This window comes from Tenrec ecaudatus, chromosome 18 (genome assembly GCF_050624435.1).
Source record: "Tenrec ecaudatus isolate mTenEca1 chromosome 18, mTenEca1.hap1, whole genome shotgun sequence".
NCBI classification, from domain to species: Eukaryota; Metazoa; Chordata; class Mammalia; order Afrosoricida; family Tenrecidae; genus Tenrec; species Tenrec ecaudatus.
The window spans coordinates 34,039,553-34,067,405 of NC_134547.1; the positions used below are offsets into that span (position 1 = coordinate 34,039,553).

At 39.5% G+C, this 27,853-nt stretch overlaps 1 protein-coding gene across 1 annotated transcript in view; it reads left to right on the top strand.

Moving 5' to 3' along the window:
- Positions 1–27,272, top strand: part of LOC142431689 (ran-specific GTPase-activating protein-like) — a 166,357-nt gene extending 139,085 nt beyond the window's left edge. The window contains exon 5 of the mRNA XM_075536692.1: positions 26,271–27,272. Coding sequence (XP_075392807.1) covers positions 26,271–27,006 — 736 coding nt within the window. The 3' untranslated portion in view covers positions 27,007–27,272. The remainder of the gene's footprint in view (positions 1–26,270) is intronic.
- Positions 27,273–27,853: the final 581 nt, after the last annotated feature.

Genomic DNA, 27,853 nt, shown 5'->3' on the forward strand with positions numbered 1-27,853 from the left:
TCTGTGTCACCTTTGAGCTGTTTCACCCTGTGTCACCCTGCTGTTTCCTCTGTTTGGAGTACAATGCCCCATGCTCCTCATACCTGGATCATCAACCCGCAGCTCCAGCTAAAATGTAACCCTCCTATCCAAGGAGGTCTTCTCTTATATCTCCCTGACTCCCTCAGTAATTTATAACATATCTAATCAGGATAATTTTCTTTGTGACATTCAAACATAATTACATTTTCTCTATTTTAAAATTGTTGTAAATATATAACAACCTATTTGCCAATTTGACACTTTGTATGTACAGCTCAGGGGCATTGACTGTGTTCATCATAGTGTATAACCTTCACCATTCTCTTTTTCCAAATGACTTTACTGCCATAAACAGAGACTCAGTGTCCTCTAAGCAATGCCTCTCTAACCCTGCTCCCTCTCACCTCAAACGATGAACTTCTACTGAATAAACTTTTATCTCTTTACATTTGCTTATTCATTAAGGAGGATAGCACATCTAACGCCAAATTATTAAAAGTAAGCTGCACAGGGAACATAGGAGTTTTTCTGATTTGTTTCTAACTTCTAGCATGAATGAGCTCCATACTCAGCACTCAATCAGTATTTGTTGGATGGGTGGATGGATGGATGGATGGATGGATGTTAGTTGTCCATGGCAACACAGTTTCTGATTATTGTTGAAGATAGTCAGCTTCACCCTTTAGCACTAAGATGCTTTAGTACCAAATTGCCAGCTTTCAGTGCCACAGAGTAGGTGACAGGAAATAAGTTGTTCAACATAGACTACTATCAAGGGTAGAAGAGGACAATTCAATATTGTTTCATTGTAATCATATTAAGTCTATAGTAAGATCAAATATAATGCACATTAATTATTGAAATATATTCTGATTAGGATACGTGTTAACTCTGAATTGCCATGTCATGCAGGATATCTTACTTTGGAAAAACAATAAAGAACTTTGAAATCAATTAAAACCCAATGAGCAATTTATCTTTGAACACTTGCAGAGTTATATAATTTGGTGTCAATTTGAGGATTACAAGTGAAGGGGTGAATCTGACCTGTCAATCAAGATATAACCAATGAGGCCTCTGTGTGGGCATGGCTTTCTCCTGAGAATTTTGGGCCTGTATTTTCCTCCTTGGAGACAGGAGACACCTCTCTCTCTCTCTCTAACTTCCTGCAAGACATCCCTGAGGAGAAGTCACATGGACCTACCCTGATGCAGCCCTAGGAACTGGAGGAGACACATGGAGACCCCTGCCAGCACTGAGATGCTTCTACCACCACTGGCTTTACAACCACTGGCCTGTGATCTTCCTGCATTCAGTGTCATTGCATGTGCTTTGTGAGTCTGAAAAGGATTTTATCAATTGGTATCAGACATATGAGCTAATATCAGACTTATGGACTTGATCTGAACTGGGTTGGGACGTTTTCTCAATATTCAACTGCTCTTGTATATAAATCTCTTTCTTATTATACATATGTCTCTATGAATTTGTTTCTCTAGTCTACACAGACTAACACACTTAACATCCTCATATCAAGTATGGTGCATTCTTCGATTTATCTGAACACATTCTGCAGTGTGCTTCACCTGACAGATAGATGACCTGGCAGGTAGGGAGTTCAAACTTTTGACAAGAGATGGAAGTGACTCTGATCCTGAATTCTTTCTGGTGGTGACAATCTACAGCATCATCAGTTACTCCTGCCCCAGGGAATGGACAGAGGGCTTTGTGCTGAGGTCCCACAGCAGTCCTTCAACGGATAAATGTCTGTAGGTTCAGAGATGCTTTTTATGTACTTAAAATAATTAATATATTGTATAGTAACAAATCAGAAGGTCAAGAATAAGCTATTAGGAAAGCCAATTTAATACACCCCAATCCATGCCTCAGAGACATAAGCTATTTTCTCTCTTTTGTTCTTTAGGTCTAGTGTTTTAAATAATGGGAACATATGGGAACATTCCTTGATTTCTGCCACCCCAGAAGCTTCCTCATGCTCATTTGTAGTCAATCCTCATTCCTATCCCAAGTCATATTGCTGTTTGCCTCTATGAATTTGCCTTTTCTAGATACTTCCATTCCTAGGATTCTACCTGAAAATGTTGGCTACATAAAGATATGTATACAAATATTAATAATAGCATTATTCATAATATAAAATAGGAATAATTTAACTTTAAATAATATATTTAAACATTATTACGTGTTCCAATAACTAAACCCTTCACTGTGTGGATGAGAATATTCACAATCCTAATTCTTCTTCTGTCTCTTTAATCTATTCCATCTTCATCCCATTCATGTTCTAATTTCTGTGAGTTGCATATGTACTTTTACCTGGGAAGGTTATTATATTTTCATGCATTATTCCACTTCAATTGTCTCCATTATTTTTTGAAACTACCCTCCACTTTACCAAGTGGCTTCTCTAGCAAACTGTTTCTCCTGATGGATTATATTTATTAAAATATATAAATATGGCCATTTATCTAGTGTGATGAATGTAATTTTAATGTTAAATTTATGGGTGAGAATACTAGCAAACCTAATTCCTCTTCTACATTTTTGGTCTATTTCATCCTCAGCCATTCATGTTCTAACTTTGCCAACTACATTTCTGCTTTTACCTGTGAAGGTTATTAAGATTTTAATACATCTTTCCAACTTACTCTAGACTCCCATTCTTTCTGTTTGTTTTTAAATATTATTTATTTGTTTAATTTGTTAACAGTATTATTGGCACTCCATCCACATATCATAAGATTCAATAGTTTAATCATATCAAGAAGAGTTGTACAATCATCACCACAACCAATTTTAGAACATTTTCTTCTTTCCTATATTCATAATTATTAGTTTAATAATTCATTTATTTTTTAATTTGTGGCAAAAATATACACAGCAAAACGTTCTCCAGTTCAACAATGTCTACATGTATAATTCAGTGCCATTATATTCTTAATGTTATGCAACTATTATCGACACCATTTCTAAATTATTCCACTACCTTTAACATAAACTCAATATTTCCTGAACAAAAATTCTTTCACCCATGCTAACCATTGGTCAATTTTGTTTGATTTTCTTTTTTTAGTAGTTTCCTTAATATAAAATTCACACCCATACAATTCCATAGTTAAGTTGCTTTTAAAAGGAGTTGTATATACATATCACAATCTATCTAAGTGCTCTCTCCTTCTTCCCACATTCATGGTTTGTTCCCCAATTCTCTCCACCCTCTCGGCCCACGTCCTTATAAACCATTGGATCAGTTATTGTCGCTAGACATCCACTCCTTCTGTGCTTCACAAACTGGGAAAACTAACAAAAATAATAAAAAATTAAAAGAAAATGAAACAGAAAGAAGAAAAATAGATATGAAGGGTGATAACAAAAAATTACCAACAATATTAAAAAGCCAGAGAAGAAATTGTTATCTTGTAACAAGCAAAAAATATTTAAGCCTAGAGCCAATTCAGGCTGGATCAAGAGAGAGATTGTGTTAGTCCAGATAGACTAGGGAAACAAATCCAGGGAAACTCATATGTGAACAGAAAGAGCTTTATATACAAGAGCGATTGAATATTGAGAAAACACCCAAGCCCAGTCAAGATCAAGTCCCTTATTAGCCCATATGCCTGAAATCAATCAGTAAAGTCCTCTTCAGACTCTCCAAACACATGCAATGACACCGAATGCAGGAAGATTACAGGTCAGTGGTTGGGAAGTCTTGTGGATCCAGTGGCAGTGTGAGCATCTGTGCTGGCAGGAGTTTCCATGTGGATTTTCCAGCTCAGGCACTAGCATAGTTCTATGTATCTTGTCAGTAGAGTATCTCCCAGAGAGTGAGTATAGAGAGAGAATGTCTCCCACCTCCAAGGAGGAAATACAGGAGTTCCCATAATCCTCGGGAGAAGGCCATGCCCACACAGAGAACTCATCGGATATATAACCCGATTGACACACTAGACTCTACCCCTTCACTATCAATCCACTCAATCGTGACACCAGATTATGTAACTACCACAGAGGTCAACTGACCAAGTATCATATTATACCATAGTTCTATCCACCATAACCAAGTTTACAATAATCTCTGTCTGTTTCAGTCCTCTCCTATGACCTGAGGGAATTTGCCAGAGGCGTTATTTGACTAGATAAACTGCAAATGGAGTTTAGGCTCCCATTGTCCTCCATAACCTTCTACAAATTGGGTTTTCACAGTTAAAGCGCTGATCATTTTCCCATTCTCCTATTTGGAACCTGTTATCATCATCTTTGGATCATACAGGCAAGGGTGCTTCTTCCCTGTGGACTTCATGGATGCCTCACTGAGATGACAAGTTTAAAAGCCCAGACAATATTCTAATTGAATAGCCGGGCACCATCTGCTTTCTTCCCACACTTTGCTATAGCACTTTTACCTTCAGTGATCTCTTCATGAAGGGAAGTAGCAGGCAAGTCATGTTATACAAACTAGCTGTTCTTGGATTAGGGGTAGAAATACATGGAAGCCCAGAATTCATCTGCTTGTCCACAGATTGTATATGAATGACACTAGTTTACTTTGGTTTCAGCAGTAAAAGGGTGAACTTATCCTAATTGGTTGGCCTTTATATTTGATTTTCCTTCTTCCCCATGTTTCTCTCAAGACATTTTCCATTTCTTAAATGTTATAAAGTTTGACTTGACGTGTGGGGGTAATTTTCTTTTGAGATTTTGTTTGAAGTTCTCTGGGCTTCGTGAGTTGTTACTTTGTGTTTTGTCATAATATAGGACATTTTTCTTTGAATAACTCTTTATGTTTTCTATAGTTAATATTTATTCTCTATGTTCTGACATGCTTATCAAACATAAATTGTTCACTTTGATAGTATTGTGTAGAATCTGAGTTTCTCTTCCGCTTTTTTGGGTCTTTTTTTACAGAAGAGTACATAAAGGAAATCAGAAAAGCACTAGAAAACCAATCAGGCAAAATATATGAAAAAAACTAGAAACAAGTCAACAACTCCAAATGTAAATTCAAAAGGTAAGTCAGGAAAGCACTACAATGATCTTGGGGGATTCGTCCTCTAGGTCACTGATTATCAATTCTGTTTTAATACTTCTGTTTTCCACTTTCAAAATGGTATCCATTTCTAATATTTATAATTTGAGATTTAGAATAAGTAGATCTTAGAGAGCCAAAAATGTCCAGGCAGTCCAGCACCAGCTTACCCCCAGCAAGAACCAAAGGAAGCAAGCAATTAACTATTGCCCTGGTTTTGAGGCTGGTTCTCAAATTTCCAATGAGTGCTGGGAAACTATCAAAACAACCAATGCTGTTCTCAAGAGCCTTAGCTGGGCATCTTCCCTGTCCACATGGAATGCAATGAGTAGGTCTTGGCCCATCAACCCCAGGTGTGGGCCTGTGAACTTTTCTCCCTGAGTTTGGCTTCAGCCACCCTCATGTATGTAGTGAGAGAAATATTAGTGTGCTCCACATTGTTAGCTTAGGGGAGAGTATTGGAAAGAGGCACCAATACATCATTTCTCTTCTCTGCTGGAGTTTGGAGCACTGGGGGTGGGGAGTCCAGCTCCTCAGACATCCTGCCAGGCAGCACTGGGTCTGTGATGTGGTAGGGGTAGAGAAATACTAGTTTTTCTACGCCAGCATAGAATTACAGTCTCTGAAATCCCCAGGGGGAGTTCTGCCCTGTCCTATAGGGTCACACGAATGACTCAATGACAGAGAGTCTTGAGTTCTCCATGTCAGTTTCTTTCTCTGAATCACCAAGGTTGTGTAAATGGTTATTGATTTAGTACTTGACTATTACCCAGATTGCAGGCTTATCTAGTATTCATTTTATAATTATTCTAATGCATTTCCTCTATTCTATTTTTCTGGAACTCCTATTTGATATTCGGTTATCTGGACTTGATATTCCTATTTGATACTTGGTCATACAGGATTTTTCTTTCCTTTTTGTTCTCCTGGAATGTTATCTTAACATTAATTTCTGTATTTTCTATTTCTTCTCATAATTTGTATTTCATTTCCCATTTAGATAATTGTTTTGTTTTATAGTTAAAATCTTTTCGAATCTTTTTGAGTATATTAAGAAGCTTACATTCTTAATCTTTTAGTATTTCTCTGACCTGTATTCACTAAGGTTATTTTTTCTATCTGTACTCTGTAGTCTTTCCCTGTCACTTTGCTAATGCTCTTCATGTACTTGGTGAGTCTTGGGAGGCCATTTATTTATACTTTTTGAGTAGGAACTCTGTGCTACAGGAAAGAATGTTAGTTGGCTGGCTGCACGTCAATATCCAATTGCCCCCTTATCAGAACAAAGTTGACTTCACTCTAGGGTACCATTAACTAAACAAAACGCCTTCACTTTCCCTACATATTTTGTTAACACATTAGTTTTTACTGGAAGAGTGCAGTTTTACTTGAATGTCCTTTTGTGGAGGTGGTGAGTGGGGATAGACTTTACTGAGGTAGGGTATTATAAGCTGCTGTTTTCAGCTCCTTACTCTCACCTCTGTCATATCCAGGGATTCTGAATCCAGGTTGTAACTTGGTGCAGAAACACAGAATAGCTCCTACCTTCCACGTGCCTCTTTTCCTGCCTTTGTCACTAATTAAATGTTTTATAGAAATATTTGCCTCCTAGAAATTTGTTGATAATTTTGTTTATAGTATTTACCTTCCCTTCTCTTTAGTGTTTATTTCTCTTTGAACTGGTAATCTTTAATTTAACAAAATCACAATGGGATCATAAACACACGAATATTCATATATTGCCACCTTAAACTTGGAACTGGGGAGATATTTCCAAAATAATTCATCAGCTAAACTAGATGTTTATAATTGATCAAATTACATGCATTAACAATCTATATAAAGCTTTGATATTTTACATATGTGTGTATTTTAAAAATAATTTAAATCTGTCTTCTCAGGTGTTGGCATGCTGATATGTTTTCCTTAAGCAATCAGTATAAAAACTTTGAAAAGAAAATCAGAACTTTACAACTAAACCTACTTTTGCTTTTGCCTTTGCTATCATGAAGTGCTCCGTTAAATTTAGTGTACTATTATAGATATGATCCCAACTGTGATTTTAACTTTAATAACATTTTCCGTCTATCTTCAACTGTTTCGCATTTTAGATATACACACATACACTGCATTTTTCAATTACTATAAACTCTTTTTGAAAAATAAATGGAATATAAATTATAAATATATTTGTGTTTAATCTGCCTCTTGCCAGAGTATCTGATTCTAAGCCCAGGAATTGTGTAATATGTACATTTTCCCCTAGGCCCATTCTGTTGTATGAACTTACCTCAGCGGACTCATATTGTGCTTGGCTGATTTTGCTCAACATAATAACCACCAAGTCCTCTAAATGTGGTGTTTCGTAATTTCATCAGTGTTTTTTAGGGATGTGTAGTGATCCATTGTGTGAATAAAGCAGAGTTTTTAATGTATTCATCTACTGCCTGTTTTTATCCGTCCTGGAATTGCTGGGTCATAGGGTAACTCAATTTCCATCTGTTTTAGATATCGCCAAATCACCATCCACAGAGGCTTTATGTACCCCCAAGACCCTGCAACATGGGCTGCTTTCTGTTTCTTGAATTGCTCTATCCTTGAGGGTGTTCGGTGGTATCTCATGTTGTTTTGATGTTCATTTCTTGCATAGCTAATGATGGGCCATATTTTCTCGTATGTTTATTGTTCATTTGGGTTTCTTCCTTTGAGAATCTTCTGTTCAAGTCTTTTGCTACTCCTCAGTTTGCTATTCGTTTTTTTTCTTATTATAAGGTTGTAGGGTTCTATATGTTTTAGTAATGAGACCTTTGTGTGATATGTCATTCCTAAATATATTTTCCCAGTCCATGGGCTCTCTACCCTTTTGATGAAGATTTTTGATGCACATAAATGTTTTATCTTTATTATGTCCCACACTCGATTTTCTCTTCATCCAGCCATGTATCCTTCATGATTGCTGATAGTCCATGCATTCCCTGTACTAAGTTTCTTAGCTTTGTCCCAATTTTTTCATTGATAATCTTGATAGTGGTAGGTTTTACCTCAAGGCCTGGGATCCACCTTGAGTTTGTCCTTGTGTATGGGGTAGGGTAAGGGTCTTGGTTCATTCTTCTGCAGGTTGATATCCAATTTTTCTAGAACCATTTGTTAAAGAGAGCATCTGCTTCCCATGAGATTTTTAGGGGCCCTTATCAAAAGTCAATTGTTTGTATTCTGCTGTTTTATTTCTGGATTGTCTGTTCTTACCCATTGGTCTGAGTTCCTGTCATTATACCAGTGCCAGGCTATTTTGAAAACCATGACTGTATAATAAGTTTTAAAGTCAGGTGATGGAAGACCACCCACTTTATTATTCTTGAGCTCTTTGCAAATTTTGGGTTTCTTCCCTTTCCATAAGAAGTTGGCAGTCAGTTTTCCCATCTCTTTGAAAAATGATGCTGGTATTTGTATCACAATTGCACTGAATCTATATAGTGCCTTAGTTGAACCTATATAGTGTCTGAGGTGGGATTGACAGCTTTACAATATTGAGTCTACTGAGCCACAAGCATGGGATATTTTTCCATTTATGAAGGTCTCTTTTGGTTTCTTGTAATAATGTTCTGTAGTTTTCTTCATGGATCTCTTGTATTTTTGGTTAGGTATATCCCTAGGTGTTTCAATGTATGCTAGGCTACTGTGACGGGTACTATCTTCTTGATCTCCTTTTCTGTAATCCCATCAGTCATATATAGCACTTCAATTGACTTCTGCTTATTGATCTTGTATCCTGTCACTTTACCACTCTACCATATCCCTGTTGTGGAGCCTTTGGGATTCTCAATATATAAAGCCATATCATTTTCAAATAACAATAATTTCACTTCTTTTTTACCCCAGACATATACATTTGACATCCTTCCATTGCGTTATATTATTAGTTAGGACCTCTCGGATGATGGTGAATAAAAGTGGGGACAAGGGGCATCTTTGTCTGGTTCCTTTTTTCCAGTGGAAATGTTTTTGTCTTTTCTCTATTGATTGTAGTGCTGTTGATAGATTTTCATATATAGTTTTAACTATATTGAGGTAATTTCCTTCCGGTCCTATCCTCTTCAGTGTCTTAATTAGGAATGGGCATTGGATATTTTTGAATGCTTTTTCTGCATCTATGACATTTATTACTATCAAGGATCCTCTAATAACTGTATCCCATTGATTTTGGTATGTTGTGTTTTCATTTTTGTTGTTTTCTAGAAACTTCCTAATCTCATCTCTAATTCTGGCCAATACCACTCCTTTTGAAGAAGTAAGTTAATCTTTATCCAAGTATTTATCCTTGTTTTTAAAATCTTTCTGTTGTTGATTTTCAGATTTATAGCAGAGTGATCAGAGAAGGAAGTCTGAGTGAGCTCTATGTTTGATTGCATCCCAACATGTTGTCTATTTTTTAATGCATGCCATATGAACTTGAAAAGAATGTGATTTTTTTGCAGTTGGGTGAAGCGCTCTGAATATGTTTATTGGGTTGAGTTGTCTACTTGTAGAGTTTAGTTCTGTGGCATCACTTTTGAGCTTCTTTTCCACTGATCTATCCTGAGGCGAAGCAGTGTATTGAAATCTCCTACTATGATTGTTGAATTTCTGACTTAGTTTTTCATCATTTGAAGGATTTGATTGACATATTTTGCAAGTCTCTTGTTGGACACATATAAGTTTATTATGCTCACTGGCTCTTGGTTTACTGATCCCTTAATCATTATATAATGCCCCTACTTATCTCTTGTGAGGTCCTGCACTTTGAAATCGATTTTGTCAGACATAAGAATTGCAAATCATGTTTTTTATAGATTGACATTAGCTTGATATATATTCTTCCAGCCTTTGATCCTCAACTTGTTTTAGTCTGTGAGCTTGAGATATGTCTCTTGTAGACAACTGATTGCTGGCTTTTGTTCCCTAATGGAGTCTGCTAGCCTTTGTCTTTTGATGGGGTTGCGGTGAAGGTGGGAAAATACAGACCATTGATATTCAGAGTTATTGCATCCATCTGTGGATTCTTTGTTGTCATCTTGTACATTTTGTGATAGACATTTTCCTCCCTCCCTCTAAGCAGTGTTTTTATATGTGTGTGTGGATTCATTCTTGCCTCCTTCTTTTCACCATTGGATCAAAGACATCTTGGGAATTGCTTTCAGTGTTCTGACTTTTAGATAGTTACACTATGTGGTGGTCTCATGTTTGTGCTCTGTGAGGATGTTGGTCTTCTGGCCAAAGTGAGTTGGAAAGTAATTTTTATAGTGTTTTTTTAAAAAACATATTCTCTAAATTTTTCCTGATCTGGGAAAATTCTTACCTCTCTACCTATTTTGAGGGAGTTCTTGGTGGCATAGAGAATTCTTGGGTTACTACTTTTCTCCTTCAATGTTTGGATGATGCTATTCCATTTTCTCCTATTCTTCATGTTTTTTTGCTGATAAGTCTGAGCATATTTTCTGATTACTCTTATATTTTCTTTTTCCTCAAAATTGGAAAATTTGACTATTATATGCCTTGGTGTGTTCTTGGGGGTCTGTCTACTTGGTGTCCCCTGCTTCTAGATGATGGGCTGATTCTCCTTCATTATATTGGGGAAGTTTTCTTTCAGGAATACCCTCATTGTATTGGCTGTTGATTATTTCGTTATGTCTTACTCTGGTAACTCAATTATTCAAATGCTGTTTCTCTTCATTGCTTCACTCATTATTCTCAGGTTTTTGATTATCATCCTGATTGACTTTCATGTTTGTTGAATTCTACTTAGCTATCTTCTAGGTCGCTGATACAACTCTGCCTCTTCTAGCCTGGTGGTAACTTCTTTTACCATTGTTTTTTGCTTCTGCCGTGCTTTCCCTTAACTATTGTATGCGGACAAGAGTTTCCCTTTCAGTATGCTGACTCTATCCTCTCTATTTTTCATCATTTTTCTGTATGGATTCCCTCATATCTTGTATGACTCTAACAGCATACAAGTTCTTAGAGATTGCATTTTGTTTCTCTTGCTTTCTTGCAGTGGATGCTGATGTGGGTTGTTGTCTGTGTGGTGTTTGGGTGGAGCTTGGCTCCATTTTCCTGGGAGTTCAGAAACCCTGTGAATTCTTTTTCAGCATGTACTAGGAATGATTCTAAGGACTACCTATAGCCAGAATCTGCATTTTTATCTCACTATGGTTGACTTTCTCCCTAGGCAGCTGGAGTTATCTATTCTGAGGGCGACATGGGTGGCTCTCTCATGCAGGGTGGTAGGGCGATCACAGGCAGTAAGGGTGGTGCTGGGCAGGCCTATCACATGTAGCACTCATGCTCTCATTGGCTGTGACAGGGAAAGGACTACTCAAGGGACTTGTGCACAGACTGGTTGCAAGCTCTTATCATGAGCAGCAGTGCCAGGTCCATTGTGAGTACTGAAGATGGCACTGGGCAGGCTGATCTCTCACAGAATGACTGGCATTCTCTGTGGGCCTGGCCACAGAGGATTAGGGGGGATATGTATTTAGTTGGTAAGTATATATTTAGAGAGGATGTTTTCTATTTCTGTCACCACCTAAGTAGTCTAGTAGGGTGGAGTATAGCAATGTCATACTCAGCAGGCCAGTGTCTTATGTGGCCTTTTAACAGCCTTTCAAAGACTCTTTCTCAAGCCTGACACTGGTAAAACCTGTTTTTGACCTAATCCAGGGGACTTTGACTCCTGGGAGGTTTTCTTGGTTTGCTACGTTAAATCTTTTTTAATGAGCCAGGTTTGTGGTGGCTTAGTGTCAACTCAATGTTATGCTAATGAATACAACCTTGGCATAAAACCTTTTCTTAAAGGGGCTTGTAGGATGTCCCTGTGTCACTGAGCTGTTCCCCAGGAAAGGAGGATTAGATTGGGACTCACTGGTCTGAGTTCTCCCAGCTGTCCTTCTGGGTCACTCCCAGTTTATGCCTGCAAGGCTTGGTAGGCTGTGCTCAGAGCTGGGGAGAAGTGAAAAGGAGGTGGCCGATGTGGTCACTCTCTCGAGGAGGGGCCATGTAAGTTCAGTGAATGCATGTACAGAGGGGGGAGCACAGAGGGGACTGCCCTCCTGTCTCCCTCCTGTGTGGCTCCATAGACTGTGCTCTGGAGATCAGTGCTCTGCTGTAGGTAAGTTGCCCAGGGGCTCTCTGATTGCAGCAATTTAGTGTCTAATTATCTATCCTTGCCCATGCTTGCAAGCTATGAAGAGAGCTGGGGAGACGGGAAAGGAGATGGCCAGTATGGTTGCTCTGTTCCTGAGTGGGGAGGGGCATTGCAAACTCTGCAAATGCATGAGCAGAGAGGGGTCAGAGAGCGGAGATCAGAAGTGAGCTCCTATGGCTTGTTTACAGAGACTCTCTGTGGCTCTGGGATTTTGACCACCCTTAGCAGAATTGGAGAATTACTGTACTCTGCTGGGCCTCCATCTCGGGTGCAGAAAGAGGTGGAAGATGTTGTCTCACTGGACCTGGAAAGGGATTAGAAGATCCCACAGGAAGACATGGTGACCTCAGAGCTCCACAGCTCCCTTGATCACTCTGTGGGTGAAAATCGCAAGTGGGGTGGGGGGTGGGGGGTTGATCCACAGACCCTAGTATGCTGGGATTCCTAGCACCTGGCTTCCCAATATTGGCCTCCTTACCTCTGAGTTTTCCAATCTAACCATAGGAGCATGTGGTGGGTGATTCTACCTGGACCTCATCATGATGCCTCCTCCCCTATTATATTTCTTGATTTTCTTTTTTTGAGGGAGTGTAATCTACCCATCTTCCTGGTTTGTTATCATCTCCTGCTTTGTGATATTGGGGAAATTTTCTTCCAAGAATTCCCTTACCATTTTAACTGTAGACTTATTTGTTCCTTCCTGCTTGGGTGTCCCAGTACTTCTAATATTCTCATCATTCGGGATGATGGCATCCCAAATCATCTTCAGGTTTTCTTCAGATTCTTTTGCTCTTTTGTTTGATTGTTTCTCTCATGTGCTCAAGTCTGCTTGGTTGTCTTCAAGTTCACTGATTAGATTATCCTTTTTTTCTCTTCTATTGCTCAGATCTTGTATTTTTGTTTTAATTTCTGCTAACCCATTACTTTATTTCTGAATTCCCTTTGGGTGTGAGCTTTTTAGTAACTCTATTTCTTTTGTTTTCTGGTTTGATTCTCTGATCTTTTGTATGGCCCAAAACATCATTCCCTTTCTGGCGGTTTAAGGGCTTCTTTTTCCGTGTATTCCATTGGGTTTGTGTAATCTTCAGTTGTCGACTTTTGTTTCTCTTGATTTTCTGTGATAGCTGCTGATGGCTGTTGTCTGTGCTGCATGATGGTCCAGCTGTAGATGATGTAGATAATAGGCTTCTGGGTTGTGCAGTGGGTGGGGGCAAGTTAGACAAGAATCGGATTTAAGCTAAAAATCATGTTGTGTGGAGGTGAGGAGGGAGTAATGGTTGGGTGGGTGGAGGAATAAGTGATAGGTGCTCGAGTGTAGGTTTAAAGTGGTGGTATTAATCACAGGAAGCTTTCCTGTTAAATATGGTGATTTTTGATGAGTTGGAAAAGAAGATTCTAAAAGGTGTGCTATTACTTGGTAGGATATGAGAGAATGTGGTTACTAAGGTGGGAGTAACAGGGTCTTGAAATAATGGTGGTTTGGGTATGTGAGTGGACGATGAAGAAATTTACCAGAGTCCCTTATTGACACTGTAGATTACATAGGAAGAGTACAGCCAGTCTGTTATTGTATTGTAGCAGAAGGCTCCATTTCAGCAGCACGCAGTTTCCCTGTTCTTGAGGAAGGAAAGTCCCACATTACAATGTGGAACAGTATTGCGTTTGCACCCTTCAGTACTGTCTGCCTTTCATTCTAGGGTCACAGGGTTGACATTGGCTATTTAATTGCAGGACCAAGGTGGGGTGTGGGCTATTTCCAATCAGGAGGAAGTCCTGTTAACAACAGTAAGTTCTAGTGTCAATCAGATGCCTAGGAAGGAAGGGGGAACCGAGAAAAATATTGGAATACTGAGTTCCAGTTCCTCTGGTGGGAAAAAGAGTTTTGTGGTTTTCTTTCTTGAAAGAGAATATGAAACCATCTAAAATCCTTTTGAAGTCCCATGAGTGTTCAGATTGTGTTTCTGGCTTACTGGGGGAGGGCTCCTTGGTCACATTAGTGGGGAGTCTCTATCTTGTGGCCATTAGAGCTGCCTCCTCTAAGGGGGGTGTGGTGGTAGAAAGGATCAGGCAAGGGAGCAAAAAGCTGAAGACTCTGTCCTGCCAACCCCTGTGAGCTCCAGCTTCCAGTCTCCCAGTGGTCTGAGAGACGGTCCGGCATGGGATATTCACCCACTTGGGTGGACCATATAACCAGTGTAGAGGGGTACAGGGGAGGAGGCTGGGTCTCTCCCCCTAGCTGACCCAGTTGTGCTAGGAGAGGGAGGAGACCACAGTGGGCATAGCGGCATTCTCTAGGGCCAAAAATCAGAGAGGGAGGTCTAAGATATTCCTGGAATACTGAAAATCCACCTCTAAATTCCCAGAATTGGCCTCCTCACTTGTCAATCTCTGGACCATGCAGGAGAATTCTAGGCAGAGACACTCAGCACCATCTTCCCAGGTCTCTGCATGTCTTATTTTTTGGTGAGATTTTATATACGTATATTATATTGTTTTTCCTTTGCTTTCTTTTTTTAATTAATAAATCTTTTTATTGGGGCCCATACAACTCTTATCACAATCCATACATACATCAGTTGAGCAAAGCACCCTTATACATTCGTTGCACTCGTCATTCTCAAATATTTTATTTATTTATATTATACTTCTACCACTTTTCTGTCAGTATATCACACTGCAGTGGCCTGTGCATTGCTATGATGCTGGAAGCTGTGTCATCGGTTTTTCAAATGCCAGCAGGGTCACCCAAAGTGAACAGGATTCAACAGAGCTTGCAGACTAAGTACAAACAACAAAGAAGGATTCAGCTACCCACTTTAGAGGAAGGAGCTACTGAGAACATGATGCATATCTTTCAAACATTGCTAGGTACTGAAAGCCTAAGGAATCAAAACATAGCCTTCTCAGACATAATGCTGGGGGGGGGGGGCATGACTCAAGGTAAAAAGAAACAGTTGGACAAATCTGCTAATGATCAGAACTTGGAATGTGCAAATTATGAATCTAGGAAAATTTGGGAGTTGTCAAAAATTAAATGGAAGCAGCAAAGATTGATGTCTTAGGTATTATTGAACTGAAATGGACTGATACTGTCCACTTTGAACCAGAAAACCATATGACTTACTGTGCTGGGAAGAACATAATCAAAAGGAATGGGGTGGCCTACATTGCCATAGAAGGCATTGCAAAAATAAATTGTGGGGTACAGTGCTGTCTATGATAGGATTATATTTATCCACCGTCAAAGACATCCAGTCAGTACAACCATTGTTCAAATTTATGCACCACCAACAAAAGCTTGTAATACAGTGAAAGTTTATTGTGCCACCCTGGCCAATAAACACATGTGGGGTTAATTTCAGGGTAGAGGGATAAATGGCTCGGTGAGCCTCACCCTTCTAGTTCTTGGGTCTCTTACTGACTGATGGTCAGACCAGGGTGCAGCTGCCTTAGCCAATTCCCTGCTTCACCTGGCAGGGCTCACTTCCTGCAAGACATTCCTGAGGAGAAGCCACATGCACCTACCCTGATGCAACCCTGGGTGCTGAAGCATCCGTGTGGAGACCCCTGCCAGTGCTGAGATGCTTACATGCTCACTGACTCGGCTTTCCTCCTGCAGTCAGCATCATTGCTTGTGTTTTGTGAGATGGAGGAGGATTGGTGTTGGACATATGGGTTAATGGGTTAATGTTGGACTTGTGGGCTTGGGCAGCACTGGGTTAGGATGTTTTCTTGATGTGTACTTAATCTTTATATAAAACCCCCTCTTATAGATGAGTTTCTATGGATTTGTTTCTCTAAAGTACCCAGACTAACACAGCTAGTGATGAACAAATTGAAGAATTCTCTGAATGACTTTAGTCATAAATTAATCAAACATGCAATCAAGATCTATTAATAATTCTTGGCGATTAGAATTAAAAGTTGGAAATAAAAAGGAATAGTACTTGTGAAATATGCTTTTCATGATAGAAACAAAGTTCAAGACCTCATAATAGAATTTTGCAAAATCAACTGTGTTAGTTCAGGTTGACTAGAGAAACAAATTCAGAGGAAACTGATATGTCTCTAAGAGAGAGCTTTATATGGAAGAGTAATAGTGCATTGAGAAAACATACCAGCCCATATCAAGTCCATAAGTTGGACACTAGTCCATATGTCTGATATTAGTCCATAAATTTCTCTTCAGTCTCATGCAGCACATGCAATGATGTCAAATGCAGGAAGATCACAGGCTGGTGGGTGAAAAATCTTATGGATCTAGTGTCAGTGGAAGCATCTTAGCGCCTGTGTGGGTCTCTACATGACTTGGCCAGCTCTCTGGGTGTCTCAGCATCAGGAAAGTGAAGCAGAGAGAAACTGTGTGACCCATTTCCAGGGAGAAAGAGATGAAGATCCCAGAATCCTCAGGAGAAGACAACACCCACAAGGAGGCATCTTCGGGCTCTTTACTGATCGACAGGCTAGATTCCACCCCTGCACTAATTTATCAGGTTGACATGAAATTATGTAACTACCAGACAAACAACTTGGTTATAGCAAATACTGTTTTTCAACAATACAAAAGCTTACTAGATACATGGAATTCTCCAGATGGAGAAGTTAAATTGACTACATCTGTGGCAGGAGACGGTAGAGACGCTCAAGAGGAGAACTTAAAAACAGGCCTGTGGTTGACTATGGTACCGATCATCAATTACCCATAGGTAAGTTAAGGATAGAGTTAAAGAAAATTAAAATGAGTCCACAAGATCCAAAATATGACTTTGTGAATGTCCCAGCTGAATTTCAAGAACATCTCAAGAACAGATTTGATGCATTGAACATTAATAGAAGACCTGATCAGCTGTGGGAGGACATCAAGACCATCCTTCATGAAGAAAGCAAAAGTTATCGCCATATATTTATTATCTTCATGCCTCTCTCACAGTGGCATTCCAGGATTTGATCTGCTGGCTAGGGAAGAATTGATCCAGGAAACCCCCCTTGCCCCACCAACACCAATCCTCATACTTAAAGTAAAAAGAGCACAATCAAATGGGAGCTAGAACTGTGTAGGGCAACAACTCATGGGTTGCAGCTCAAGGTGGAAATGTGCTTGCAGGGACTCATACTGACAGTGTCCAGAGGGCAGTATCATGGGGAAAATTGACGATGTAATCAGTGCAATTGCCTATACTTCAGGTGGGAGATTGACAATGTTGTACTTTTTTGTTTCTATGAGTTTTTGTTTCCTGCCTTCACCTTTATTTTTTTCTCCTTCTTTTTCTGTTTGCTTGTTTCCTGGTTGGCTTATTGATATTATTGGTGTAGTTGGTCTTATGGGATTTTGATTTTGTCATATTACTGAAGCCAAGGAAACCTGAGTTGTGCATATTCCATAGGCATGCAGATGGATTCCAGGCTCCTGCTTAACTCTAGCCCTAATTCAAGGACAGTTAGTTCTGGTAACATGGCCCTGATCAATACTCACCTTCATGAAATGATCACTGAAGTTAAGCGTGCTAGAGAAAAGTGGGGGGAAGGAAGCAGATGGTGCCTGGCTATCAAATGGAATAAAGGCGTGTATTCAAATAAGCAGCTATCTAAGTGAGAAGTCAACTATGTCCACATGGAAGAAGCACATAAGCTTGTATGATGCAAAGATAGCAAAAACAAAATTCAAATACACAAAGGGAAAAATATCAGAGCTAAAATGATGAATACCCAATTTGTAGAAGGCTATGGAAGACAGTGGGAGCCCAAAATCTATCTGCAAAGTAACTGGTTATATTGAGCCTCTGGCAGACCACCATTAGCCACAGGCAAGGGTCTTGAACAGCCTTTCTATCAGACAGAGACCATTGTAATCTTGATTATTCTGGATTGAACTTGATAATTGGTTAGTTGACCTCCCTACTGACCCAACCTGAACTGGTTCTAGGTGCAAACATCGCTTGTGTGTTCCATGACAAAAATATCTTCCCTGGCTTTTAAAATATTGATGGTGGTCTTTTCTTTATTGCTCATTATTTGTATTTTTATCTTTATATTATTATTATTTTATTCTTACCACTTTATTTTGATTGCTTTAATTGGTTTGTGAAGCACGGATTGTATAGCACATAAGGAATGGATGCATAGAGGCAATAATGATGTAAGGGTTTATATGGGATATAGGGGTTGGGTGGGAGATAAGGAGGGTGAGGGTATTGAGGGAGTACACCATGAAGGCAGGATGAGGGAGGGAGCACCAGAACTGACTATGATTGCACAACTCACTTTAAAGGAGGTTTAGCCATGGTGTGTGCGGGTGGTGTTCTAAAGTTGATTGTGATAATGATTGTACAAATCTTCTTGATGTTACTGAACAATTGAACTATTGAATTGTATGATATATGGATTAGGTGCCAATAAAAATATTTAAAAAATAATAGCACACATTTACCATAAAGAAGAAAGAAACAGTTCATTAAAAAACAGTAAAGAAAGAAAAGGTCAAAGTGGATGTCAAAAGAGACTCTTAAACTTGCTCTTAATCATAGAGTAGCTAAGGCAAATGGAATAAATGATGATGTTAATGAGATGAATGGAAAATTTCAAAGGGCAGCTCTTAAGACAAAGATGAACATTATAATGAAATATGCAAAGACCTAGAATAAGGAAGCCCAAAGGGAAGAACACACTCAGCATATCTTAAACTGAAAGAATAGGCTTCACAATGCAATCTTGAAAGATTCCATAGACAAAATATTGGATGATACAGGAAGTATCAAGAGAAGAACGAAAGAATACAGTGCCACTGTACTAAAAAACAAACAAACAACAACAACAGCAAAAAAACAGGCTGACATTTCACAATTTTAGGAGGTAACATGTTAGCAAGAAATAATGAACCCATTACCTACAAACAAGATTCCAGGAATTGATGGAATGCCAATTGAAATGTTCCAACAAGCTGAAGCACTGGAAGCACTCACTTGTCTATGCCAGGAAATTTGGAAGACAGAAACTTGGTCAGTTGACTGGAAAAGATCCATATTTGTGCCCATTCCAAAGAAAGATGACCCAATAGAATGCTCAAACTATAGAATAATATCAGTGTTACCCCATCCAAGTAAAATTTCGCTGAAGGTCATCCAACATACAGACAACGAACTGCCAGAAGTTCAGGCCAGGTTCAGAAGAGGACATGGGACAAAAGATACCATTGCCAATGCCAGGTGGGTATTGGTTCAAAGCAGGGAATACCAGTAAGATGTTTACTTGTGTTTTGTTGATTATGCCAAGGCATTTGACTGCATAGAATCGATAATAAACTATAGATAATCTTGAGAACAATACACTTTACATTTCACTTTATTGTGCTCATGTGCAACTTGTACATGGATCAAGAGGCAGTTATGTGAACAGAGCAAGCGAATATTGCCTGGTTTAAAATCAGAAACGATGTTTGTTAGGGTTGTATCATCTCACTGTTCTTATTTAATTCCTATGCTGAGAAAATGATCAGATATGTTGAATTTAGAAGAAGAATGCAGTTTCAGGGTTTGAAGAAGACTAATTAGCAACCTGTGCTACACAGATGACGCTACCTTGCTTACTGAAAGTGAGGGGAACTTGAGGCACTGACTGATGAAGATCAAGAATCGCAACCATTAATACGGATTACAGCTCAATGTAAATAAGACCAAAATCCTCACAACTAAACCAACAGGTAATATTATCTTGCTTGTAGCCACAATTAATGTTGCAGAAAACAGAGTCAAGAGATTAAAGGATATGTTGCATTTGGTAAATCTATTGTACAAAACCTATTTAGAGTATTGCAAATTAAGGATATCATTTGGAAGACTAAGGTATGCCTGATCTAAACCACGGCATTTTCTATCATCTCATGTGAATAGGAAAGCTGGGCATTGACTAAAGGGGTCTGAAGAAGAATGGATGCATTTGAAACGTGGTGCTGGAGAAGAATAGTCAATGTACCACTGACAGTGCTAAAAGGACAAACACATTAGTATCAGATGAAGTCCAGCAGGAATGCTCCTTAGAGACACGGATGGCAAGACTTCATGTTACATATTGTGGGCATATTTTCAGGAGACTTACCCCTCAAGGCAGACATCATGCTTGGCAAAGTGGAGGGGCAGCCAAAAGAGGAAGACCTTCCATGGGACAGATTGACACATAGGTTCCAAGAAGGGGCTCAGGCATAGAATGAAGATTGCACAGTGTTTCGTTCTGTTTTGCATAGGATCACTGTGGGTGGGAACTGACTCAATGGCATTTAAGAACAACATTACACATTATCCAGCATTATTAGTGGTTTTATTATGGGTCATATCTAATAAGTTAATTTGATCTATAGACATTATAGAATTATACTCAATGAGAACTTTGCCCTGAATATCCATAGAAAGTGTTTTCACTAAGATCACCAATGAACCTCTATTTTTGCTAACCTATAAAATATTCTTTTATCCTAAATCATCATCTTTGCAACTTTTTGACAAAAGAGATCATTTCCTTTTTCTTGAGAAGTTGTGTAGTCTTGCTCACAATATGGGTGTTTTGGTGGCATGGAGTTGTGGGGGAAAGCAGTTCATAGCCTTTAACTGCTTGGTGGTTTAGCTCATCCAGAGGTGCCCCAGATGAGAGGTCTGTAAAGTTACTTCTGAAAGGCCACAGGCTTAAAAAAAAAAACCTATGGAGAAATATACTTTGTACACATGGACTTGAAATAAGCTCTGTGGCAGCTAACAAAAACAAAAGCCCATACGGATTAGGATACAGTATGATGGACTCTCCACACCCTCTACAACAAAAATTTCAGAAATCAAGTGAAGCTGATACAGATGAAAATACTGGCACACAGAGATCAAAAGGAAAGATACAAAACCAGGTAAAATACCAAGAAGAAAAATAAACCAAATGGAAACCATGAACAAGAAGCATTAAACTACAAATGGGCCTGATGATTATTTGGAATCATTTCGAGCACTGCTCTGCTTGCCCAGGACAGCAAAAAACATCCACAGTGCTGACTGACAACCATAGAGGAGTGACATCCCCACTTACCTTGCCCAACTTCTTGATGACCAGCGGTACAACATTGCTCCCTACTTCTACCTGCCTAGCGGTCAGTCAAACCCTTCCTCACTCTCCCATCGCAGTGCTGTGCTACTTAAAAAAATGTTTCTTCTTAGTTATTCCATCTTCTGTGGGTCTCTTTTATTTATTTTCATGTCTTTTTAATTTCCCCTTTTCTTTTGATCATGTGGAGTGGGTGTGTTATCAGCACCTGATTATGCCCCTGCGGAGTTAAAAGTGCAGTCCCATGAAGGAAGCATTGAATTCCTACTCAGTCATGTTTAGTAGCAAACACGTATTGTATTGAGTTTTTCTTTCTTCTTGGTTCTTCTTCCTTCTTTGATTTTCCTTATTTTTCTTTTCCATTTTCCTTGCTGTCCTCCATCCTTTCATTTTTCTTTTCATTCCATGGAATGGGTATTCCCGTTACCCCTCACGGACAGCAGTGCACACTCCCGCCCAGCAGGGATCACGGTGCACGATCTCCCGGAGTGAGCTCTACATTCCCCTGCAGTTGCACTTGATTCTTTAACATTTTTTGTTCTTTCTTTTTATCATCTCTTTCTTCTTCCCACTTCTCTTTTAATTTTACCTCTTTTCTTTTTCTCCCCTACCCCACCATTTTCTGATCTGGCTCAGGAGGTGCCCAGCTTCCATCACTTATGTATTCAGTAGAGCTTACTCAAACCCGCTACATTTAGTAGCACACGATCTTGTAGAGTGAGTACTGCATTTCTGCCCCAGCTGTGTTTTCGGTTAGTGTCAGTGCTATCACACACACACACACACACACATATATATATATATATAATTTTATTTTATTGGGGGCTCATACAATTCTTATCACAATCCATACATGCATCAATTGTATGAAGCACATTTGTACATTCGTTACCCTCATCATTCTCAAAACATTTGATCTCCACATAAGCCCCTGTCATCAGCTCCTCATTTTCCCCTCTCGCTCCCTTTTTTCCCCCTCCCCTCATGTACCCTTGATAATTTATAAATGTGATTGTGTCATATCTTACACTGTCTGGTGTCTCACTTTACCCACTTTTCTGTTGTCTGTCCCCCATGGAGGAGGTTATATGCAGATCCCTGTAATCAGTTCCCCCTCTCTACCGTACCCTCCTTCAACCTCCCAGTATTACCACTCTCACTACTGGTTCTGAAGGATCATCTGTCCTGGATTCCCTGTGTTTCCAGTTCCTATCTGTACCAGTGTACATCCTCTGGTCTAGCTATTTTGTAAGGTAGAATTGGGATCATGATAGTGCGTGTGTGTGTGGGGGGGGTGCATAGGAAGAATCTAGGAACTAGAGGAAAGTTTTATGTTTCATCATTGCTACACTACACCCTGACTGGCTCATTTCCTCCCCACAATCTTTCTGAAAGGGGATGTCCAGTTTCCTACAGATGGGCTTTGGGTCCCCACTCTGCACTCCCCCTCATTCACAATGATATAATCTTTTGTTTTTTGATGCCTGATAACTGATCTCTTCTGCACCTCGTTATCACACAGGCTGATGTGCTTCTTCCATGTGGGCTTTGTTACTTCTCAACTAGATGGCCATTTATCTACCTTCAAGCCTTTAAGACCCCAGATGCTAAATCTTTTGATAATCTGATACCATCACCATTCTTCACCACATTTGCTTATGTACCCATTTGTCTTCAGCAATCTTGTCAGGAAGGTGAGCATCATGGAATACCAGTTTAATAGAACAAAGTATTCTTGAATTGAGGGAGTACTTGAGTGGAGGCCCAATGTCCATCTGCTACCTTAATACTAAACCCATAAATGTATGCACATAAATCTATTCCCCATCATCAAAAATAAATATATTTACATATGTACATGCCTGTATGTACATGCCTGTATGTAGATCTCTATAAATGCCCTTTGCCTCCTAGTTCTTTCCTGTCTTTCCTTTTACTTTCCTCTGTCCAACTATCATGTTCAGCCTTCATTTGGGTTTCAGTAATTCCTCTTGGTTACATTACCCTTGATCACGTCCTACCAGGCCTCCTACACCCTCCTTACTACCGATTTTGATCACTTGTTGTTCCCTTGTCCCTGGTCTTGTTAACACCACTACCTTTACCCACACTTCTTCCTCTCCCATGTCCCCCGAGAACTATTGTTCCCGTGTTTTCTCCTCCAGATTGTTCATCCAGCCTATTTTATTTATACAGACCTGTGGATATAAGCACAAAAGCAAGACATATCAAAACCAAGCAACAAAAGAAAACTAAACAACAACATCAATAAAAAGCCAATGACAAAACAAAACAAAAAACCCACAATACAACAAAAAAGAAAAGTTGGTAATTAGTTCAAGGACCGTTTGTCGCCCTTTAGGAGTGTTTTCTGGTCAAGTCTGATTGGGTGCAAGCCCTGGCCCCAAAGTCTATTTTGGTATTCCCTGGGGACTTCGTTGCTGTGTTCCCCTTGCTGTTCTGTTGCACGCCCTTAGTGTTTTGCCTCTGTGTGGTGGGATCAGATCAGGAACAAATTCTACACTGGGTCTTCATTGTTGTCCCCTGTTGGGCTATGGGTCAGGAGGGATGTTGTGTCTCATATGGGGGGGCCGGCCATATAGTCTCCTCTGTGAATTGGCTGCTCTGAGTGGGAATACCGTCATCAAGGCTTGGTGGACCAGGATGTGTTCCACTCTCCCCCTCCATTTGCTCCATGTGCTCTGATTAGACATGTCCCTTTCCCTGAGATGCAGCTTCAGTGCTGTCCTCTGAAATAAATTCTTCTGGAGGGGAGGGGGGGGGTTCTTTATTTCTTACATCATGTTTTCCTCTCATTAAGTATTCCTTCTAATCTAGTTTTGTTCTCTTTTCTTTCATTTTCCCATCCTTTCCAGCCTTCCTTTTGTCATTCCCCTGCAGTGGTGAGTCAATAATCCTAATCACACCTGTCACCTGCACACTGGGTAAGTTGCACTGCCTGCTCTAGAACCACTGGCTTGATAACTGATTGGTGCCAACAACAATCTTCAACTACTTTTCATGATCAGTAAAGAGAGATTTTCAACCACACACCTACTTGACACCATATCCTCCCAGAAAATGTGATGCAAAACTTGCTACCAGAGAAAACACATACAACTGAAATAGACCTACATAAATGGAAGCATATACAATGTTCATGGATAGAAAAACATCACATTTGGAAAATATTACCCCCCAAAATCTAAAAATATAATGCTGTCCTTATCCAGATTCCATCACACTTAAAAAATAGGTAAGACCAATGACCAACCTTATATGGAAAGCAAATAGGGCCTCAATAAACTAAGCAGTATTAAAGAACAGACTAGGAGCACTCACACATCAGAATCCCCAAATCTATTCTTCTCATTCTGCCATGGTAGTCAAAAACAGCTCAATATTAGTATAATGCTATACATTTATCCCAATGGAACATAAATGAGAAACCAGGAATAAATCCATCACTTATGTACAGTTGATTTTTGACAAAGTACCGACCTTCATTAAATAGTGAAGAGATAATCTCTTTAACAGATGGTGCTGGCAAAACTGGATGTCTACTTGCAGAAAAGTTAAATAAGATCCATTTCTCTCACCAGCTACAAATCTAACTCAAGACGAACCAAAATGTAAGCACAAAATCTATAAAGGTTATCAAAGCAAAACTAAGAGAAAATGTAAATACCCTATATGGATCTTGGCTAAAAGCAGAGAATACTAGAAAGATGTTTACTTGTATTTTATTGACTATGTAAAAACATTCAAACATGTGAGGCTTAGCAAATTATGGATAACAATGTAAAGAAGGGGTATTCCAGAACATTTAATTCTCATGCTGAACCTGTACATAAATTTTTAAAAATTAGTGATTTGTATAGAACCAGAAGATATTTAATGTTTAAAATGTAAAAAATAAGTGTAATTAGGGTTGTATTTTTGTAACTATACTTTTTCACTCTGTATTCAGAGCCAATATTTTGAGTACTTAATGATGTAAAGAAGAACACAGCGTCCATACTCAGGGAACACTTATTAACAACTTGTGATATGTGGATGATAAGTAAACAATTGAAAGATACGTTCCAGTTTATACACACATGGGATTATGGCCAACAAAATCTGTTAAAATATGTATCTGAAATTCATGGATGTCTGTAGACAAGTTCTCTTAGTAATAAAATTGCTTTAACCTTTTTAGGATGCCTTATAAGCATCTTATCAGAACTGGCTTTAAGGAAATCTGATAGACTACATTCAAGGTGAGCACAAAAGTTTAAGATGACTAATTTTTAAGATTACAAAGAGACAGCTGTGGTCGATTTTTCTCAAAGAATACTGGATGATCACGCAAAAAAGTTTTAAGAAAAACTTCTTTGGTGAAAACAAAACCCAGAAAAGTTTTATTGGTGAGTCCCCCCACCCCTCATTCTGCCCATTCTTCAAAGGTAGTAAAGACTATCCAATGAGAATTCTCTTGGGCAAATTCACCTGCTCACCCTGTATTTGAGCTCATTGTTACCACCGCTGTGTCAACCTGTCTCCTTGAAGTTCTTCTTTTTAGCTAACTTTCTGCGTTACCAAGCATGATATACTTTTATAGGGACTGGGCTTTCTTGGTATCATGTCCCAACCAATTAAAACAATGAAGGCTCATCACCCTCACTTCTAAGGAGCATGATGTTTGTATTTCTTTCAAGATAGAACTGTTTGTTCCTCTTGCAGTCCATGGTACTTTCACCAATCATCTCTAAAATCATAATTCAGATGCATCCATTTCCCCCAGTCTTCCTTACTCATTGTCCAGCTTCACTTGCATATGAGACCATTGAAAATATCTCAGGTTGGGTCAGATAGACATTTGTTCTTAAGGTGACATGTTGGTTCTGCAACACTTTAAAGTTCTGTGCAGCAAATTTGCCCAATAAAACATGCCTTTTGGGCCAGACGCGGAGGGAAGGAGCGAAGGCCAGCTGCTGAGAGGCCACAGAGCCAGCGACGACCGCACCAGTCGAGCCCACGTCGCCCTCGCCGCACCCCCTTGGCGGCCACCAAGGATTTGCATGAGGATCGGGACACCACCGAAAATATAGATGAGTCTAACCACGACCCCCAGTTCGAGCCAATTGTTTCCCTACCCGAACAAGAAATTAAGACGCTGGAGGAAGATGAAGAAGAGCTTTTTAAAATGCGAGCAAAGCTGTACCATTTCGCCTCGGAGAACGACCTCCCAGAGTGGAAGGAGCGGGGAACGGGCGACGTGAAGCTCCTGAAGCACAAGGAGAAGGGGAGCATCCGCTTGCTCATGCACAGGGACAAGACCCTGAAGATATGTGCCAACCACTACATCACACCGCTGATGGAGCTGAAGCCGAATGCAGGCAGTGACCGAGTCTGGGTCTGGCACACCCATGCCGACTTTGCCGATGAGTGCCCCAAGCCAGAGCTGCTCGCCATCTGGTTTCTCAATGCTGAAAATGCACAGAAATTCAAAACAAAGTTTGAAGAGTGCAGGAAAGAGATTGAAGAGAGAGAAAAGAAAGCAGGGGCCGCGAAGACGGACACAGAGAAGGTGGCCGAGAAGCTCGAAGCTCTTTCCGTGAAGGCGGACAATGAAGAGGCTTCTGGGACCAAGGCGCCTGAAGGCGAGCCGGCCAAGGAGAAGGTGGAAGAGAAGCAATAAATGGGCTAATATTATCCCTTCTCCCTTTCTTTTCCTTATTTTTTTATCCCACCTCCTTTTGAATCTATTTTTTATTCTGTTTTGTTTATAAGGAACTTTATATGAAGCAGTTTGAACTCCTAACATCCAGACTTTTTTTTGTTTTGTTTTTCTTCGTCCTCTCGAAGACGATTTCAGAAAATGCATTCCCCAGTCATGAAAATGTACTGTGCTCACTTTTTTTCCCATAGTGGAAACACTTATTTATAGTCATCAACAATAGAGAATAAAAATGGCATTTGATAACTGCAAAAAAAAAAAAAAAAGAAACATGCCTTTTGATTTCTTGACTGGTGTTTCCCTAAGCATTTATTGTAGACCCAACCAGGACAAAATCCTTGACAATTTCATTTTTTTTCTCTATTCATCATGATGTTGCCTCGTAGTCTAGTTGTGTGGGTTTTTTTCCCCCCATTGAGTTGCAATCCATACTGAAAGTCACAGTCTTTGATTTTCATTAACAAGTGCTTCGAGTCATTTTGGCCTTCAACAAGCACAACCGTACCATCTGCATGCCGCAGGTTGTTAATAAGCTTTACTCTAGGCCTAGGGCCCCATTATTATTCAAATGGTTCAGCTTTTCACAGTATTTGTTCAGAATATCGACTAGACACATGGTGAAAAGATAAAAGCTTTACACACACCTTTCCTGACCTTAAACTATTCGTTATTTCTTATTAGAGATATGTAAATGGTGTCTTCTGAAGTATATAGATCTATTTAGAGGATATGTTGTGGAAATATAACAATCATAATTTGATATTTTTGTTTACTAAAACAAGTAGTTAACTAAATGAAGTGTCAACTA